Here is a 19,548-nt window from a genome sequence, read left to right on the forward strand (position 1 = left end):
GCCAACCATCTCGTTTCCTTCTGTAAGTATTTCTTCTCCTGTTTTTTGAGCAAAAAAATAATAATAATAGTTTTTCCTTTTGTCTACCGCAAGTTTACAAGTATTTTTTTCTTAAGTTTTCTTCTAAAGATTTTAGTGTTAGTGTTTATGGTTAAGTCTGTGATCCGTGTATGATGTGAGGTAAGGGTTGAGATCTGATTTATATATAGATACTCAACTTTCCAGAACTATTTGTTTTTGTTTTTGTTTTTTTTCAGAACTATTTGTTAAAAAGGATTATACTTTCCCTATTAAATTGCTGTGGTACACTTAGTGAAAGTCAGTTGACCATGTGTGTGTTGGTTTGCATCTGGTCTCTCTGTTTTGTTCTGCTGAACCACTAGAACCACAGTGTCTTGAGTAATCTCACTTTATAGGAAGTCTTAAAATCAGGTGATGTTAGCACTCCAACTTTGTTCTTTCTTTTCAAAATTGCTTTGGTACTCCATATACATTTTAGTATCATTTACATTGTTTCCATATACATTTTAGTATCAACTTGTCAATTTCTATTTTTAAAAATCTGCTAGAATTTATTTGGGATTGCATTGAATCAGTAAACCAGTTTAAGAAAAACCCATGTCCTAACATGGTTTTCCCTGGTGGCTCAGCTGGTGAAGAATCTGTCTGCCGTGCAGGAGACATGGGTTCCATCCCTGGGTTGGGAAGATCCCCTGGAGGAGGGCTTGGCAACCCACTCCAGTATTCTTGCCCAGAGAATCCCGTGGACAGAGGAGCCTGGCGGGATGCAGTCCACGGGGTTGCAGAGAGCTGGACGCGACTGAGGGAAATAAGCACAGCACGGCAGAAGTTAAAAATCTGTTATTGCGAGTGTGTTGAGGTACAGTTCCTTTTTGGATATTGACCTTGTAACTGGTAAGCTAGCTAGGTTCACTCTCATTAATGCTAGTAGCTCTTTTCCGTACAGACGTCTTAGGCATTTCTGCTTACACAGTCATGTCGTCTGTGTGTAAGGACAGTTGTACTCACTCTTTGTTAATCTGTGTGTGTTTTCCCTTGTCTTACAGTTACTGCCTTGGATAGAAGTAGACGGTGAATAGAATCTTGAATGGATGTGCTTAGTTTCCTATTCCAGTCTCAGGAGGAAAGCATTCAGTCTTTTCAGCACATTAAGTGTGCCGATAGCTGTAGGCTTTTTAGTAGATGCCCTTTATCAGGTTCAGGAAGTTCCCTTCTATTCCTAATTTATTAAGAGTCTGTTTTTTGTCATAAAAGTGTGTTATATTTTTTTCAAATGACTCAAACCCAACCGTGTTACGTTAAGTAATCTAAGTGCTTTCATTAGAAGGCAAAGAATGGCAGAACGACAAAGCAAGACCATATCAGTTGTGTGCTGCTTAGAAAAGAAACCCTTCAAATATAAAGATACAGATCTGTTGACAGGAAAAGGTCGCTGCAGGATGCAGCGAGTATGAGCCAGGAGAAGGGTGTGCTGCGTTAGTGTGGGACAAGCTGCCTTCAGGACACTTGCCCAGTCTGGCTGAAAACAGGACACAGAGAGACCACCTCTAGCTGTCTGGCAAGTTCTTGTCTGGAGAGAAAGCCCTGGTTAGGTGGGGGTCTCTCTCCCTGGATTCTATGTTATCCAAGTGCACAAGTCATTCTGCAGGCTTTAGGAGAGAGGGCGCCTGGTGTGTGTGGGGACAGCCGTCTTTTCCTGAAGTAATCGTTTTTTCTGCTCCCCTAGAATCTGTGACTAACACCACAAATACCCATCTGCACTCCTCACAAGAGAAGTAAGGAAGATGTTAGGGCCTAGATGGAAGTTGAGTAGAGGTCAACTTGTGGAGCCCCTCCACTGAACGTTCAAGTGGCCCTACGTCTGAGTCTGATTGGCAGGTGGGATTTTTGTCAGTAAAGGGCCTGCGCACAGGAGCCTGTGCAGAAGGGTAAAGGCAGAGTGCAGTTTGTGTTGGGAGAGAGATAACATACTTGTGGCAAGGGTGGAGTTGGGGAGGCAGCAGGAAGTCCCCAGAGGACCTGGAGGCACATTGGGAAAAGCACCCTGGTGAGCGGAGGGCATTTGGGGCCAGACAGGCTTTAACACCAACGTGAGAGGAACATGAAGATGTCTGTGTTTCGGAAAAGTGAGTTTAATGCAGCGAAGACGAGAGGCTGTGGAGGGCGTGGCTGGACAGCTGAGGGGCCTGTGTCATGGGCTCCTGAGAAGTGGGCTTCACACACACAAACTAGGGCTTCCCGTCGTGTGGGGAGTCCTTTACTCTTCTAAATAAGTATTAGTTCAGATAAATCCCCCGTCTGTTATCGTCATGATTGTGTAAATAGTGATTTAACACTGAAAAGATTTGTAATCTCAAAATACAGGTTTAACTTTGTTAAAAATACAGACTTTGAAGACTTCTCTAGTGGTACAGTGGAAAAGAATCCGCTTGCCAGTGCAGGGGACACAGGTTTGATCCCTGGTCCAGGAATATCCCACATGTGGAGGAGCCGCTGGATCTAACACAACTGCTGAGCCCGCACTCTGGACCCTGCGCGCGGCGACTGCTGACGCCCGAGTATCCAGAGCCTGTGCTCCGCAGCAAGAGAGGCCACCGCAGAGGGAAGAGGCAGGAGACTGGAAGGGAGAGGAGCGCCTGCTCCCCGCAACCAGAGAAAGGCAGCAGAGACCCCGCGCAGCAACGCAGACATAAGGGATTGATGAATTAGAGTGCAGGCTTACAGTTTTCATTTTGTATCCAACACTGAAAACTTTGTTGGAAACCAGCTTAGGCTCACAGACTGCTGTAGGGACTTGCTGAGTGGGCAGACCTCATAGAGCCCAGGCACAGAGAGAGAGCCAGGGCCTGGAGACGGTGTGCGGCTGCGGCCCAAGGGCTGTGTGCGTGAGAGGCCCTCGGTGGTGAGCCTGGTGCCGGAGTGTGCAGGCAGAGTGTGCAGGCAGAGTAGGACGTGGCTTCAGGGGCAGCCCTGGCTCACCCAGCAGGGCGACACGGGGAAAGGGGGCCCAGGAGGTGGGGGCGGCAGAGGAGCGGAGGTGGGGCGGGAGCAGCCGTCGTGAGTCTGGCCTGCTGGGTTTGTTCCGTGAACCGCTCTGTGCTCCCTACGAACTGCCCGGGCAGGCACGGCTGCGAGAGGGGGCAGAGGGGACAGGAGAGCAAAGCTTGTTGCCCTCCTGCATCCTGGAGTCGGGCAGCCCCGACCTCAGCGGGGCCGAGTAGGGAAGCCCGGTGGTCAGGAGGCAGAAGAGGCAGGAGTGGGGGGCTGAGGCTGTGGCCCTTGTGGGGTTTCCACATGAAAGGCGAGGCCGGGCAGGGGGAGCTGCTTTGGGTCAGCTTGCTTGGAGAATTTTGGCAGGCCTTAAGCTGTGTGGGTGGCTACTGGTTGCCTGGCCGCTAGTCACTGGTGCTGAGATGATGAAGGCAGAGGAAGTGGTCTCCTGGCATGTGGGCCCGCAGCGGGGTGGGGGAGGGCCTGGGGGGGGTCAGCCTGCAGGCTGGAGATGTGCTCCCAGAAACCCTTTGCTGCTCGAACAGTTGGCTGCACAGGAGGGGCAGTCTCTCCTCAATCAGAAAGCTTTTTCAAAGATAATGTACAGAGAATTAAAAACATCCGTGATCCGGAGACGTCTGGGAAGAGGCGGGCGGTGTTGGCTGAGGCGGGAGGTGGACTCTGGGGAGGGGGTCTGTGAGTAGTGAGCTCCAGGTGGGGGGGCTCCCTGTCTGACACGGGAGACAGGCGTGTGCAGCCGCAGGGCTCGGGGCGTGTCAGCAGGAGCTCTAGCCAAGAGGAGGGGGGCGGAGCCGCCCTACTGGTTGTGGAGCCCGCGGGTAGCACCCCCATAGCCCGGGCCGGTTGGCGTGGCCTCGGGACTCGGGTGCAGGGTGGCTGAGGCTGGCGTGCATAGGCTGGGGAGTGACTCTCTCGTTTGCTTGCAGCTCTGCGGCCGCCACCATGTTCTGGAAGTTTGACTTGAGCACCACGTCGCACGTTGACAAGCTGCTGGATAAGGAGGGCGTGACGCTGCGGGAGCTGATGGATGGAGAAGACATCTTGCAGGAGTGCAAGGCCCAGAACCGCAAACTGCTGGACTTCCTGTGCCGGCGGCAGAGCATGGAGGAGCTGGTGGGCCTCGTGACTCAGGACCCGGCCCTGGACCTGGAGGAGAGGGCCCGCTTCAAGTGTGTACCGGGCTGGGCCACGCTTGGGGGGCAGCAGGCAGGGCTTGAGGACAGCCAGGGCCGAGCTTCCGAAGAGAGCGGCCGACCGTGAACATTGACCCCACCTGACATGGGGCAGGAGCCGCCAGCGGGCTTTGTTTCTGTGGTGTGTAAGATTTGGGGATCCCTGTGTGTGATTCCTCACCCTGGGCTGTAGTGAGCAGCAGTGTGATGCGTTGAAGCATTTTGGGTAAATGTGTGCTGAAAAAAGGCCGAGCCCTGACAGAGGCCGACATGTGCAGCCTCCGCCTGGTGAAACGGCCAGTCCCCAGAGACGGGCAGCATGTGACCACTTGACTGTGGGGTCTTCTTCCTGGAGGAAATGTGCTGTGTCCTTAGTCGTCCTGACTGGTCTCAGGGCTGTGACGTTAGGAGATGACAGAAGGGAACCGGTGAGGGCTTGGGACCAGAGTGGGAGCGGACAGAGGAGTGTGAATGGTGGGGCCTTGGGTGACGGGAAGGACCCAGGACTGGCCTCTGACTCAGGGTGCCGCTCGGGTCCCACTCAGACTCTGGGACGTGGAGGAGCAGGGGTTGGTGGCACAGAGAGTCAGGGCAGACAGGGTGCCCTCAGCTACTCACGTGTCCCACTGGGGTCGGCGTGTGTGGTCATGTCTTAGAACAGGGCTAGGGATGTACAGCCTGAGGTCAGATCCTGTTTTTGTAGGACCTGCCAGCTGAGAATGGTTTTACATTTTCAAATGGCTGGGAAAAAAAATGAAAAAATAGTATTTATTTACCTGAAAATGGCAAAATCCACATTTCATTGTCATCAGTAAAGTCTTGTTGGATACACCCATGACCTGTTGGCCATGACAACATAGACCTTCTAAAATAATTATTCTCTGACCCTCTGTAGAATGTCTTGGCTGACTCAGGAGGCAAATAAAGCAAGATGAGCCGACGGGGGACAGGGAGGGTCAGGGCTGTCTGTGGTCTGCACACCCATCTGACTGCAGTGCTCCAGAGAGAGGCAGGGGATTGCTTGTGGAGGAGCCGGGGGCTCGGGGCCGCCACCTGTGGTGGGTCAGAGGCCGTCAGGCCATCGTTGCTGAGATGTGCCTGGTCTTGTCTCCGCGTCGCCATTAGTGACCCCATTCCTTTAATTCGTTTGCTCCCAAATGGGTCCTGTTGCTGCCCAAGGGAGGGTCTCCTGTCTGAGGTGCTGGCAGCATTGGGGTGGAGAGGAGGGCTGGGTGGCTGGTTGTGCTTCTGGGCAGAGGGTCCCAGCGTGGCAGTAGAGACTGGGAGAGCTTTACAGTCAGAGTTTGGGGAGATTGGCAGTCGGCGAGCACAAACAAGGCAACAAGGAAACCTGCCACTCTGGGCAGGGACACATACAAGTAAGCAGATGGAACAATGTTTGCGTGTTGATAGAAAAAGGGCAGCCCCAGATAGGGATTTAATTAAGAGCTGTGGTATAATTTTAGAGAGGCGGGAGGGGGCAGCGGGGTGGACGGGCCGGATGATGTGAGAGCCCCGGTGTCACCTCAGGACGTCGGTTCGTAATGTTCACAGTTGCTGAAGACGCCTGTTTGTATTTTATTTGGAAACGTGGAGGTGAATAATAGAGAAGGTACCAAGAAGCTGTGGTGACCGTCTCAGCAGTGTGGCCTGCGAGTGGGGATGGGGGCTCTTCCTCACAAGCCTGGTCATACTGAGTCGTTAAAGCATGTGTGCATGTCATCTGTTAAAAAAAGTAGAACCTTTTTAATTTAAAAGTTAATTTTAAAATTAACTTGCTTATTAAAGATTCGTGTGCTTTTAGTTAAAATTAAACGTCCTTTTTGAAAAGAGAAATAGGCTAGGTAGATGGATGAGGTAGTACCTGAAGGAGGGTATGGGGTCAGGGTTATCTTTCAGAGGTCCCGAGGGTACAGATTGGACCTGTCTCAGGCTCTGAGCCGTGGGTCTCTGTCGAGCCACCCCCTCGGTGTGCACGGCGCCCGGTGAGCTGGGCATGAGTGCGGCGGGCAGGAGCCCTCTCGTCCCAGCCTCCAGACGGCTGCCCTCGTGGCCGCCCTGATGGCCATGTCAGCCCGGCGGCTGCAGGCTGGGTTGTGCAGAGGCCTGTTCGGGAAGCGGGGGCGCCCCTGAGCCAGGGGCCGGGGGGGCCACCCCGAGTGCTCGGCTGCTCTGCTACTGCCAGAGGGGCGCCATGCAGGTGAGGCCCTGCGCCAGCCCGGGGCTCCTGAGGGTGCTGCCGGCTCTTCCCGAAGGCTCCTGTGCAGGTTGCCTGCCGAGCTGTGGACCGTTTGAGAAACGAGACGAGAGTCCGTAGATGGAGGGCAAGCTCCCACTGTGGTTTCTGAGGCGGTGGTGTGGCGGTGGGTGGAGGGGGCTTCCTCTTCCCAAGTCAGTCAGACCTGTGTGCCTGTGGGGAGCAGGGCTGGGTCCAGGGAGCCCAGGAAGGGCTCCCCCCACCCCATCCTGTGGGGCAGAGCAAAAGGGGACGCTGAGCCCTGGGGGAACGCCTGGGGAGCAGCCGGTCAGGCCACAGAGAGGCGTGCGGAGGCCAAGGGAGCCTCCGCTGTGACGGCCCTGGACTCCCCTTCCTCACCCGATGATTCCTGCGGCCACCTTCTGTGTTCTCGGGTTTCGTCCTTCTCTTTTCTGCCTCCTGCCCCTGGTGAATTCTGTTCTCTGACGGCTTCCTGAGAAGGGCTGCGTGGCTGGCACCGCTGGGGCGCAGGCTGTCTGAGTGCATCCTTCTCCCTCAGGCTGGCTCTGCCGGGTCACGTCCAGACTGGACATGGTTCTCCTGTCGTTTTGAAGACTCCAGGGTTGTCTTTGTCAACTGAAAAAAAAAGCACGGCTTAAAAGCTGAGAATTATGTTTTACCTGGCGGTCTCTCTGAAGACTTTAAACCCTGGGGACAGGACTCCCAGATCACTCAGGGACGCCTCTGAAGAGGCGAGTGAGGAGCCAAGATGTGTAGGAGTTTTTGCAACAAAGACCAGGTAGTCAGAACTTCAGAAGATTACTGTTCATTAAAGAAGATCAGACAACTCTCGTTCCGGGATTGAGCGCTTTTCTGTGTCTGGGAAGGTGCAGGGGTCTGGGCTCACCGCAGCCCCTCCTCTGACCCACCCTGCAGCTGTCTTGGCCGCATCCCGTGCACTCCCGTCCCGAGTCCCCTCACGGCGCACCACTGAGGTGGTGGCTGTGACTGAGGGTCCCCGCAGGGCTCCCAGGGCCGGGGTGGGGCTGCCAGGGGTTGATGGCTGCGGCAGCCTGTGCTCCCTGAGACGTCCGTGTGGCTCATTCACGCCTTCTCTTCCTGACTCCAGCCCTGGCGCCGCGGCCCCCGTTGTCTTCCGGGGCGTCCCAGGGCCTCTTCTGACTCCGGTGCTCTTCAGTGTCCCAGGACTTTATCCCCTGGGTCAGGACAGGGGGACCTCAGAAGTGGCCCCAGTAATCCACGAAAACTTTGTAGTCAGAGTTTGGGAGAAATTAGTAATAAAGAAGTTCAAAACAAAGTGAACAAAACCAGGGAGTCTCACTGCAGCAAGCCCTCCACCTGCCTGGGGACCACTGTTGGCATCCAGGCCTCTCTGAGTGCTACAGGACACAGGCTCCTATGCTCAAAGCACTGTGAGGCCAAACAGAAATGTCAGAGGTTGGAGCAGAGAAAGGTTTTTTACTGTGGGGCTAAGCAAGAATAGGTGGCTCGTGCTGTTGCCAAAATCTTGACTCTGTGCACCACTGCCAAACAAATATGAAGACAGAGTTGTGGAGGAGAAGGGAAAGAAAGTGAGAGTGTTCCTCGTTCAGCCGTGTCCCGCTCTTTGCGACCCCATGGACTGTAGCCCACCAGGCTCGTCTGTCCACGGGATTCTCCAGGCAAGAACCCTGGAGTGGGTATCCATTCCTTTTTCCAAGGGGTCTGCCCGACCCAAGGATCAAACGTGGTCTCCTACATTACAGGCAGATTCTTTACCGTCTGAGCCACCAGGGAAATGGCTTTATTACTTTGCCAGGCAAAAGGGGACACACTAAATAGGCTAGTGCCTCAAAACCGTGCCCCCACTTCCTGATGAGTCAGGAGAGATGATATAGTCAGGCCAGGGTATGTTATAAGGACCGAAGCAGTAACGGTCTTGCATTCTTTCTTCTGCAGAGTTTCTAAGGACTGGGGTTGCTGACAAGATCAGGGTCTTGTGCGCAGGGTCTCTGGTGGTCGTCTCCTCTCTGGGCCCTTTAGTCTTGTTTCACATGGTTTCCTGGCTGCTCCTCCTTTGATGAGTAACTGTTCTGCCATTTGGAACTCAAAGAAGGGCATGGATGCTGCAGTCCTGTCTATAAGAAGGCTGCATGTGTACGCGCAGTCATGTCCGACTCTTCGTGACCCCATGGACTAGATCCCACCAGGCTCCTCTGTCCATGGGATTTTCCAGGCAAGAATACTGGAGTGGGTTGCCATTTCCTTCTCCAGGGGATCTTTCCAACCCAGGAATTGAACCTGCGTCTTTTGTGTCAGCAGACAAATTCTTTACCACTGAGCCAAGAATTGATGCTTTGTCTAAAGGAAATGGGGGACAAAAAGGCCTCCTTGCCTGGGAGACCTAGAGGGCCCTGCTTGGCATCAGCGCCCCAAATCCCTGAACTCCCCAGTAGTTTTAAGGGAGATGCTTATAGGCAGATTTGAGGTGAGGGCTGCGGGATGTGGTGCTTTCTTCTCTTCGGTTGGTGGTGAGGTAACAGGGCAGCGCTCCAGGAATCTTGGGCTCAGCCTAAAGGTGCTGTCACCCGCCTGGAGTGGGGGGCTTAGTTCTGCTTCAGAGCTCGAAGGTATTGTTGTGTGTATCCCTTTAGCAGGAGATGCTTGCTCCTTGGAAGAAAAGCAGTGACCAACCTAGAAAGCATATTAAAAAGCAGAGACATTACTTTGCCTACAAAGGTCCGTCAAGTCAAAGCTATGGTTTTCCCAGTAGTCATGTATAGTTGTGTGAGCTGGACAATAAAAAAGGCTGAGTGCTGCAGAATTGATGTCTTTGCACTGTGGTGCTGGAGAAGACTCTTGAGAGTCCCTTGGACTGCAAGGAGATTTAACCAGTCAATCCTGGAGGAAATGAACCCTGAATATTCATTGGAAGGACTGACGCTGAAGCCGAAGCGTCAATACTTTGGCCACCTGATGGGGAGAGCCAACTACCTGGAAAAGTCCCTGATGCTGGGAAAGAGTGAAGGCTGGAAGAGAAGGGGACGACAGAGGAGGAGATGGTTTGATGGCATCACCGACTCAATGGACATGAGTTTGAGTAAACTCCAGGAGATGATAAAGGACAGGGAAGCGTGGCAAGCTGCAGTCCTTGGGGTGGCAGAGTCGGACTGAGAGACTGAACAGCAGTGAGGACCCTGCCCCGGGCTGCGCCCTTGTTTCCTGACTGCCCCTCCCGTGTTTCCTCAGCCTCTCCCTTCTCTGATCGGCTGCTGTTTGCACCTGCCCTTTGTGACTTGGGGGAGGTGTGTGTCTGTTTGGTCACTCCCTCAGTGGTGTCCAGCTCTGTGCGACCCCCTGGACTGCAGCACACTAGGCTTCCTTGTCCTTCACTATCTCCAGGAGCTTGCTCGAACTCATGTCAAGTCAGTGATGCCATCCAACCATCTCATCCTCTTATCGTCCGCTTCTCCTCCTGCCTCAGTCTTTCTCAGCATCAGGGTCTTTTCCAGTGAGTCAGCTCTTCCCATCAGGTGGCCAAAGTATTGGAGCTTCATCATCAGTCCTTCCAATGTATATTCAGGATTTATATCCTTTAGGATTCACTGGTTTGATCTCCTTGCTCTCCAGGGGACTCTCTAGAGTCTTCTCCAGCACCACAGTTCAAAAGCAACGTCTGGGGCCCCCTTGGGGCCTCTGCTCCTGGGGCTGACAAGGAGCATCTGCCCCACAGCCACGCTGACGGCCCTGCTTCCGCCCCTTCTGCACCTGGTTGGCTGTGCGCTCCGTCAGCTGTTTGCTCTGGAGCCTTTTAACCCCACGCCCCTCTAGCTGACCCACAGTGACCGCCTTAGTTTGGGGCCCTCTGGGTGGCTTCCAGGAGCTGGAGGGTCACTGCAGCTGACCTTGATCCAGGGCTGACCGTGTGCCAGGCTCTGCTCTGCTTTATGCACAGCCTTGGGGGAGAGTGGACTCTCAGCCCTCCATGTTTGGATGCGGCAGCTCAGACTCAGAGAGGCTCAGTCATGTGCCTGAGGCCACACAGCAAGCCCCGCCTGGCATGTGCCCAGTGTGCTGCGGGGCAGTGAGCCCCCAGGCCTTCTGCCAGGCTCCTGCTGTCCTGGCCCTGGGCACCCTCACGGATGTTCCCCAGTGTGCCGGGTGTGGCACCAGGCCTTGTCGCTGCACTGCTGTGGTGGGCTCTGGATGCTGCAGGGCGTTGGGTAGGCCTGTCCAGGACCACAGCAGTGACCTGTGTCTCTGAGAGGGTCAGGCAGGGAGCACAGTGGTACAAGGTTGTACATGGTGGGATCAAGACTGTGTTGTGTCTGATCATTTTTATCAAAGGAATAATACATTTTTACATATATTGATGTTTGTAGGGAAATAGCCAATTAGCCAAAGTGGCGGCGGTCAGGCCCTCTCACCCCAGCCCTGTCCCCCACATTTTGTACATGTGCAGTTATGTACCGGCTGAGGCCACTCACTGCACAGGCACAGCATGATGTGCCCACTTGGCCACGGGCCACTTTTACTCTGTAAACACATATAAGCTCCACCTGAAAAGCCCTGGCCTCCGGGGACGGCTACGGTACGGCTGCGTTACAACTGTGTCTGCTGGGTCAACAGCAAGGGGAGAGACTGCTGTGTGTCTGCTGCTGTGGCTGCTGTGCCAGCCAGGAAGGAATAAACGTGTCTGCGGTGCCTACGGCTCCTTGAGTGTTCTTCCAGCTTCCCCATTCACGCCTTGCCTACCCTGGGTTCAGCGAACAGTGTGGACAGCGAGACAGCTGGCATAGTCAACAGTGAGATACAGTGAGACGGTATTTCTTAATAATAATTCACATAACATGTGACCTGGTGCTGCATCATAAGCTGTGACGCAGGTTCTCTTCAGTCTGGGAACAGGCTGGGTCTGTGCTTGTTGGTATGTGGGGGTGAGCAGGGCATGGAGAGGGAAGGACGACCTGACATACGTGAGAGGCCTGGCAGAAGAGTGGAGGGCAGAGGGGAAGCTGGAAGATTAGAAGAGGGTCCATAGAAAATAGAAATGGAGTCAGAAAATGTAGGGGTCAGGGTTAGGGTGTAAGGAGCCAGCAGAAAGGATGATTAACCATTGAGCTTCTAGTAAAAAATGCCCGTTGGTCACAGAATAATCACATCTTTATTCTATTGCAAGGTCTCGCCATTTTGGTTTTTGCCTGTGGAGCTGCTTCCTAAAAGGAAAACTGTTGAGCAGCTTCCTGAGCAGTGAAGTCCAGTTCACGTCCAGCTGTTGATCTGTGCCCCTTCAGATACCCGAACACAGCCTGCGAGCTACTGACGTGCGACGTGCCGCAAATCAACGACAGGCTGGGAGGGGATGAGACTTTGCTGAACGTTCTTTACAACTTCCTGGACCGCGAGCCGCCCCTCAATCCCCTGCTCGCCAGTTTCTTCAGCAAGACCATTGGCAATCTCATCGCAAGAAAAACTGAACAGGTAACCAGCCGCCTGGCCTGCGCGGTGTGGGAGGGCGGGAGGCTGAGCTGCTGCCGATCACGCAGTGGGCGGCGGGGTCTGACCGCTCCGAGGGCCACACCTGGAGCCGCATGGCTGCTGCTGTGGGAGCTGGGGCGGCTGAAGAAGCTGTCTTCCCCAGAGAGGGGGCCGCTGGCCCGCTCTGGATGAGCAGCGCTTGCACCGTTCCTGGGAGTGCCCGGGGCCCTAGGCTAGGCTGGCTTGTCCTCTCACTGCCCGGTCCCAGTGTGAGGTCCAGGATGTGCCTGCGTCGTGGTAGGACCGCGGGCTTCCTGCTGTGGCATCTCTGTGGGTGGCGGGGGTCTGTGTTTGTATCGTGTGTGTGTGCTCAGTTGTTCCCAGCTCTTGGCAGCCCCGTGGACTATATATAGCCAGCCTCCTCTGTCCATGGGATTTTCCAGGCGAGAATACTGGAGTGGTAGCCATCTCCTTATCTGGGGAATCTTCCTGACTCAGTGATGGAATCTGCGTCTCCTGCCTTGACAGGCAGACTTTTTACCATTGGCGCCACCTGGGAAAGACGTCTTTGTGTCTAGGGCACCTACTGTTTCAAAGCAAATAAAAGGAAGTTCTCCTCTGTCCAGTGGTTAGGACTCGTATGTGTCCACTGTAGGTGGTGCAGTTGGCAAACTAAGATTCTGCAAGCTGTGTGATGCAGCCGAAAAATAAAAGAAATGCCAAGCTATAGGTTTCTGTAAAGCATGGGGTGAACTCACCTCGTTCAGCTGGAGCACGGTTCTTCCGGGGACGTGTGCGCCTGCCCCACACCGCCCTGGCACGCTTCGGCACCACGCACCATAGACCTCACGGAATGGCCGTGCGGCGTGCTGGCCTGTGCCCGGCGCCCGCTTCAGGAGCCGGCGGGTCGGTCTTTCTCTTCTGCCCCCGCTCACCGTCCCCAGTGCGCAGTTTCAGAGCGAAGCCCAGAGGGCGGGCCGACTGTGTGAGCACTGCAGGGTGTGTGTCTGAGGCAGGAGCGCTGCCTTTCTCCTGGTGTACCGTCACGGGGCGGAAGGGGCGGAACCGAGCTGCGTGTGGGCAGCGTGAGTGGCTGAGGTGAAGGCGCCTGAGGCCATTGCAGTCCCGGCAGCAGAGCATGGTTCCTGCTGCTGCACTTCTCTCCAGCCTTTCCTGTGATCAGTCGGTTCACTTCAGCTTTTCTGACAGATGCAGATAACAGCATTGTGGTTTTAATTTGCATCACTTCAGTGACTAGTGAGGATGAGCACCTTTTTGTATATTAATTGGCCATTTGGATATTTTTTGTGTGAAGTCTCTTGCCCATTTTCTTTCAGCCTCTGTTTTCTTTTCATTTGTAGGAATTGTCTGTTTTGTGGGTACAAGTCCTCTGGTTTTTTTTTGGTTGTGCCACACAGCTTACCAGGTCTGTATTCCCCGACCAGAGATGGAACCTATGCTCTCCGCAGGGGAAGCTCAAGTTCAAACCACTGGACTGCTAGGGATTCTCCCTTTGTTGATTTTGTGTTGCGGATGTTGTTTCCTGCTCTGCTTGCTGGTTTTTTGGGGTTTTTTTGGTTTTTCTCTCTTAATTGTACCTTCTTAATGAGCAGAGGTCTGGTGTTCGTGCACTGCGAGTCATAGCTCTTCATTTAGGGTTGGTTTCGTTGTTTGTTTTGTCCTTTAAACTTTTGTCTACTTCAAAATCATAAAGATACTCTGTATTATTTTTTAGAAGCTATATTGTTTTACTTTTGATATTTCCACCTACAATCCACCTGAAATTGATTCTTACAGTTGGTGTAAGGTTGAAGTATTTTTTTTAATATGGTATCCACTTGACTCAGCACTATACGTTCCTCTTGTCATAAATCAAGCGGTCACACATGTATGTCTGTTTCTGTTCTGCAGTCCTGTTTGTAATTATGAACACGACACTATCTTAATTACTGTAGATTTAGAAGTTCTGATATTTGATAGAATCAGTCCTCTCACTTTGTTTTCTTCAAGGTTGTTTTTACAATTCTTTGCCTTTTGCATTATTTTAGGATGAGCAGATTTTTAGAATGAGTTTGTCACTTTCCACATTCTACTCTGTTCCCCAGAAAAACCTGCTGAAATTTTGATGAGGCTTGCACCGCCTATAGATTGGGGTTGGCTAATTACGGCCCACAGGCCAAAACCAACCTGCCACCTGTTTTTGTAAAAAAAAAAATTTTCTGAAGCACAGCTGCTCCCATCTACATATTATCTATGGCTGCTTTTGTACTATAGTGAAAAGCTGAGAAGTTAGGGCTTCTTTAATTTCTCTCAGTAAGCTAGTTCTCAGAGTAGCAGTCTTACATATTTTTCGTTGTTTATTCTTAGGTGCTTTATATTTTCATGTTGTTCTAAACAGTATCTTTTTTATTGAGAAACTTTACTGAGATAATTGTCGATTTCCTGGACTACATTCAACTTGATGGTGATACATTATGCTTTTTTTCATATTGGTTTTTTTTAAAGAATTTTTTATCTGTTGTCATCAGTGAGATTGGCTTATATTTCCTTAAAAAAAACCCTTTTGTTGGGGCATAGTTGGTTTACAGTGGTGTGTTCGTTTCATCAGGCGCACAGCAAAGCGGTTATGCGTATATATAGATCCCCTCTTAGATTCTTCTCCCACATGGGCCGCTGGAGGCGCTGAGCAGAGTTCTCTGTGCTCTACAGCAGGTCCTTCCATCATTGCCTTTTCTTAAAGTGCCCACAGCAAGTTTTGGAATCAAGATTTTATGTCATCATACAATGATATGGGGCATAATTCTCTCATTTTATGTTCCCCGGAAGAGTCCTGCATAAGATTGGGATATTTCTCTTCAGATGTTTGACAGAACTCTCTAGTCAAGCCATTGCAGTCTGGAGCTTTCTGTCTGGGGAGGCTTTTCATTGTAGAGTTTGTTTCTTTTGATGCTCTAGAATTCCAGGGTTTTTTTTTTTTTTTTTTTTTTCTTTTTGTCAGTTTACATAAGTGTGTTTCTCAAAGAAATTTAGTTTTTAAATTTACAGAATTTGGCATAAACTTGTTCCTGATACCTTCTTGTAGTAGTGTCTATATCTGTAGGGTGTACCAGGATGTTTCTGGAGCCTTCTCTGTGTCTCCTGTTTCTCTCTACGAGTTTAACCACTCTGTTCAAATACCAGTCCCCTCGCTCCCCATTGCCTCTCTTTCCTCTCTTCCTCCTCCTTCCTCTCCTCCCCGCTTCACTTACAGAATGAGGATGGTTGGGACCCCCTGCTGCCTACGTGTCCCATGGCCCCGTTAGAGCCCTGGGTCTGCCTCAGTGCAGTGGCCTGAACTTGCAGGCCCCTTATTTCGGTGGCCAAGAAGGCCTCTGCGTGGGCCTCTCCCAGCCATCTGTGCTCAGCCACTGTGCCCGTGACTGTGCTTGGCCACCCGCCAGCCGCCCCTCCACGTCTCCTTTTCCAAAACCTCAGTCCTGTTCCTTCTGCCATCTGTGGGGCCTGTCAGCTTTCCGGATTTGTGACTCGTGTCTGGGGACTGTCAGCTCTGTCTGCACTGGTCATTTCTGCTGGGAAGACTTGAGGCAGTGCATATGGAGTGGTCATTGTGCCATCTCACTCGGGTGTTTGGGCCCCACTGGTGCCCAGGCTCAGTGTGGGGGAAATTCTGCCAGCCCAGGGCCCTCTCCGGCTCCCCACTGCCTCTTGGACTTGTCTTATACTGTTCAGGTCTCTGCCTGTCACTGAGGGTGTCTTTCTTACAACTCTTCCCATGTCTTTCATTATTTCTGCTCAGTGTTGCTGAAAATGAACCTTGCTGTGGCAGTTCTCGGGGGAAGAGAGTGTTTCCTAGGGTCAGGGTCTGCCCTGCTCGCCTCTCAGGGCCCATCTGGTTGCAGGTGATCGCGTTCTTAAGGAAGAAGGACAAGTTCATCAGCCTGGTGTTGAAGCACATCGGCACGTCGGCCCTCATGGACCTGCTGCTGCGCCTGGTCAGCTGCGTGGAGCCTGTCGGACTCCGGCAGGAAGTCCTGCACGTGAGTGTGTGGGCCCCTCCTCCCCGTCTGCACGGCTCTGCAGCTTCTCTGAGTGTGGAGTAAGCGCTTGGCGTAGGGAGGCGGGAGCTGGCGGAGCAACACTGGGGTGCCCGGCACCCGGCTTTCCACCCAGCAGGACCCTCCCTCCTGATGGGTCCTCAGGGGTTCTCACAGCGGCTTGTGTTTGAGGCGGGGCCTGTCCTCTGCACCTGTTCTCTTGTCTTGCCTCTGTCCACTCACGAGCAGAGAGCAGAAGGGGGCTGCCTTGCTTGCGCCCCCCGCCCCAGGGGGGCTGCTGAGCTCTGTTGGGCGCTTGTCCTGCGCCCAGGCGCCTGCCCGAGAGGAAGCACTTGCCTTCAGGGGCTCCATGTCAAGAAGTCGCACAGACTGGAGTCGGCCTGCCGTTGGGCCTGCTGCACGTGCCTCTGTCTGTCCTGTCGCTCTCGCAGCGAGGGGCCCCCCCACGGCTCCCTGGGGCTCCCCAGAAAAGAGAGAGTGCTCAGCCGGGGAGCCCAGGCGATCTGTGCTGGGTCGCTGTCAGCTGTTGATCGGCAGGTTCTGTTTGCCATTTAAAGTAAGATGAGTAAACCGTCGGTCCCCCTGCCAGTCTCCGCTCCCAGCGTTGGCACGCGTCACTCTTAGGGTCATACCTGATTTCATCATGGAGCAGCCGTCCACCAGGAACTAGCTGTCGTAGCTGTTGTGGCTTGGTTAGCACAGCGTGAACATCAGCATTGTTAGAAGTTGGTGGGAACCCTGCCCTGGACACGCTGGGGGTGTTTTGGATAAGGAAGTGCGTGGAGGAGCCGGGCTGACCTGGCAAGGCCTGAGGGCCGCAGGGAGCAGCTGGGCTGTGTGCAGGGAGCACACCCCCAGGCCCCAGCCCGGGGGCTCCCGGCTCTGCCATGGGGGGTCCTGTGAGCAGAACCACAGGCGCATGTGGACAGGGCCTCCCTCCTCTTGTCATCTTCGGGTCATTCCAGAATTGGGCCACTGCCTGTGCTTTCTGGGCCTGGGTGCACGCCAGTGTGGTGAGGTGTCTGTGCTAGAGCCTGGCCATGGACTTCTGCCCTGAAGGACTTCCCTTCCATTCAGTCAGATGTGAGCGGTCACTGATAGGCCTCCGTTTCCCTTTCAGTGGCTTAATGAAGAGAAGACCATCCAGAGACTCGTGGAACTGATCCATCCGAGTCAGGATGAAGACGTGAGTAGGGGCTCACGGAGCCACCTTGGAGCAGGAGCCCTGGCTCAGGGCGGCCGCGGGCGCTCTCCGTTGCTGTCTGAGGGCGGGTCCCTCTTCCTCAGATGCGGACTGACGAGTTCTCCTCTGCCTTTAATCAGGCACTGACTTCTAGACAGTTTTTTCCTAAAACATAAAACATACATAATATAAAAAATCAATTTGAATAAAATTGTATTAGTTAACTGTGGCTGAGTAACAGATTACCCCGAACGTTAGTTTCTTGTGACAGTATTTTTCATCTCAGTTTTTATGGGCCAGGGTCACAGGTCCTCTGCCCAGGGTCTCTCACAAGACTGTGATTGTCTCAGGATCTGCCGCTGGGGCTTGACAGGACTCAGTTTATTGAGGGCTGCAGGCTGAGGCTTCCCTCAGCTCCGCGCCGCACCCCGCCCTTGCTCCGCAGGCAGCTCACGGCTGCTGCTGCTCCTCCGGCCCAGGCACCCCTCTCGGGGACAGTCCTCAGTGGCTGCGTCTTGCTCCCAAGGGGGGCGTCCAAGGGCGTGAGCCCTGGAGGAAGCCTGTGGGGTGGCCCCCCTTCTCCTGTGGTGTCACTGTGGGTGTCGGGTGTAGCCCGAGAGGCATCTTCCACTCGGGACAGCTGCGCCCAGTTCTTGGGGCTTCGGAGAACGCAGTGCTGACTCGTGGCTGCGCCTTTGGCCGCTGCCTGGCTGTGCTGGGTGGGGTGTGTTGGCCCACCGGGCTGACCAGGCAGCGGGCGAGGGTTGCTGGGCTCCAGATTGGGCTGAGCGCTGGGCGCCGACTGGTCCCTCCCCAGGCCTGGGGGCACCCGGCTGCTCTCGTTTGCCCTGAAAGAGCCGTAGAACGCTGCCTTCAGCCCCGTGCCCTGTGCCGCGCCCGTGAGGGCTGTGCACACGATGCTGCCTGCTTGAAGCCGGCAGCTGAGTCTTCCTCTGATCCTGTTCACCTGCTCCGCAGACTAATCCCACACAGTTGGCAAGTGCCCCGAATCAAAGAACCTGCATTTTCAGGGGCTTCACGTTTCCATAGAAAAGCTGAGCCCTTTGTGTTCTCTGTAGCAACTTTCCTGTTTTTATTAGGTCACAGGACTCACCCTCTCTATTAATAGCCACTTACTGATCTAAAGCAGCGACCTGGAGCAGGGTCTGCGGGGTGCAGTTGCCCACCAAGGCCCAGTGGGTGCTCTCGGGGGGCGGCCAGATCCGCGCCCTGTGGGCAGAGGCTGGCCCTGAGGGCGGCTCTGCGTGCCTGTCTTCCAGAGGCAGTCCAATGCTTCCCAGACGCTCTGTGACATCGTCCGGCTGGGCAGGGAGCAGGGCAGCCAGCTGCTGGAGGCTCCGCAGCCAGACCCCCTCCTCATGGTGCTGGAGTCGTGAGTGTGGGCTGCAGTGCTGCAGGTCTGGGGGCGGGGGCGGGGGCTGGGGACACCGCCGCCGCCTCTGATCATTTCTAAGGAGCTCGCCCCAACCCAGGGTTACCTTGATGGGCTTCTTTCTCAGGGGAGGGTCTGTGGGGCTCACCTGGCAGGTCCAGAGAGTGCGGGCCCTGGGGCAGCTGTGTCCTGAGAACCCTGGGTGCCCAGCCTGAGCCCCAAGTAGGGCTCCTATGGGGTTCAGGGTGCTGCTCCTTTGGTGGGGGTGGGGTGTGTGTGTCCGCTCGCCAGGCCGTGACCTCGTGCGTGTCCTGCAGGCAGGAGTGCGTGGAGCAGTTGCTGAGGAACATGTTTGATGGAGTGCAGACCGAGCTCTGCCTCGTCAGCGGGACGCAGGTGTTACTTACCTTGCTGGAGCCCAGGCGGGCGGGGTGAGTGTCCCCCGAGAGAGGAAGAGCTGCCCCTTCAATGGCATGAGGCCCAGGACAGCAGCTGGGGTGTGCTATCTGCGTTTTCAACATTTTTAGTTATGCAAGTAATCCTGGGGATACTTTCCTCATTGAAAGATAAACTTTATAGCAGTGGCCAAGTCTCCTTTGACCTTCGCCATCAGTCACGTTCCCACCTCAGCCTGAAGGAACCCCGTCTCCAGTCTGCAAAGTGTTTATACACACATGTGTGGAATGGGCCCGGCTCTGGGCTTCCCCAGAGCTGGTCCAGATGCGTCCCTGCAGTGTGTGTGTGTGTGCGCGTGTGTGCGCGCGTGTGTGCACTTCTGTCCGCCCTGTCCTGTCACATGCGCTGCTGGTGGTCCGACTCCCAAGGAGACTGCAGTCCCGTCATGTCCTTGTTCTAGAGGGGGCTTCACTGCAGCCTGTGCTGTTTTTTTGTTTGTTTTTTTTTAAGAGAAAACCAGAAAATGACAAGAAGTTGACTTAATTGCAATGGTGAGATAGTTAGCAGTTTCTCTTTCTCACTCTGGTACCCAATACGTATTTATTACCTAAAACTAGAATTATGATGTTATCATCATTTTC

The 19,548-nt window shown here is 53.9% G+C and overlaps 1 protein-coding gene and 1 long non-coding RNA gene across 47 annotated transcripts in view; one reads left to right on the forward strand and one right to left on the reverse strand.

Moving 5' to 3' along the window:
- The window catches only part of PPP6R2 (protein phosphatase 6 regulatory subunit 2), a 60,406-nt gene that overhangs the window by 25,367 nt on the left and 15,491 nt on the right, over positions 1–19,548 (forward strand). For 30 of the 46 annotated variants that reach the window (XM_081591044.1, XM_081591028.1, XM_081591048.1 and 27 more), the window contains 6 exons: positions 3,960–4,202; positions 11,697–11,883; positions 15,780–15,917; positions 17,056–17,121; positions 18,399–18,511; positions 18,829–18,942. In XM_081591044.1, coding sequence (XP_081447170.1) covers positions 3,976–4,202; positions 11,697–11,883; positions 15,780–15,917; positions 17,056–17,121; positions 18,399–18,511; positions 18,829–18,942 — 845 coding nt within the window. In that variant the 5' untranslated portion in view covers positions 3,960–3,975. Of the gene's footprint in view, positions 1–3,959; positions 4,203–9,717; positions 11,226–11,581; positions 11,908–15,739; positions 15,918–17,055; positions 17,122–18,398; positions 18,512–18,828; positions 18,943–19,548 lie in introns of those variants that run through there. The other 16 variants (XM_081591072.1, XM_081591065.1, XM_081591059.1 and 13 more) reach the window with 8 other exon arrangements.
- LOC145545860 (uncharacterized) lies at positions 5,765–12,919 on the reverse strand. The gene is made up of 3 exons (XR_014082259.1): positions 12,639–12,919; positions 6,802–7,038; positions 5,765–5,928 (listed from the first exon to the last, which is right to left on the reverse strand). It is a non-coding gene; the product is annotated as an uncharacterized LOC145545860 (long non-coding RNA).

The sequence above is a fragment of the Giraffa tippelskirchi genome, chromosome 4 (genome assembly GCF_054371585.1).
Source record: "Giraffa tippelskirchi isolate mGirTip1 chromosome 4, T2T-mGirTip1v1.2.pri, whole genome shotgun sequence".
NCBI classification, from domain to species: Eukaryota; Metazoa; Chordata; class Mammalia; order Artiodactyla; family Giraffidae; genus Giraffa; species Giraffa tippelskirchi.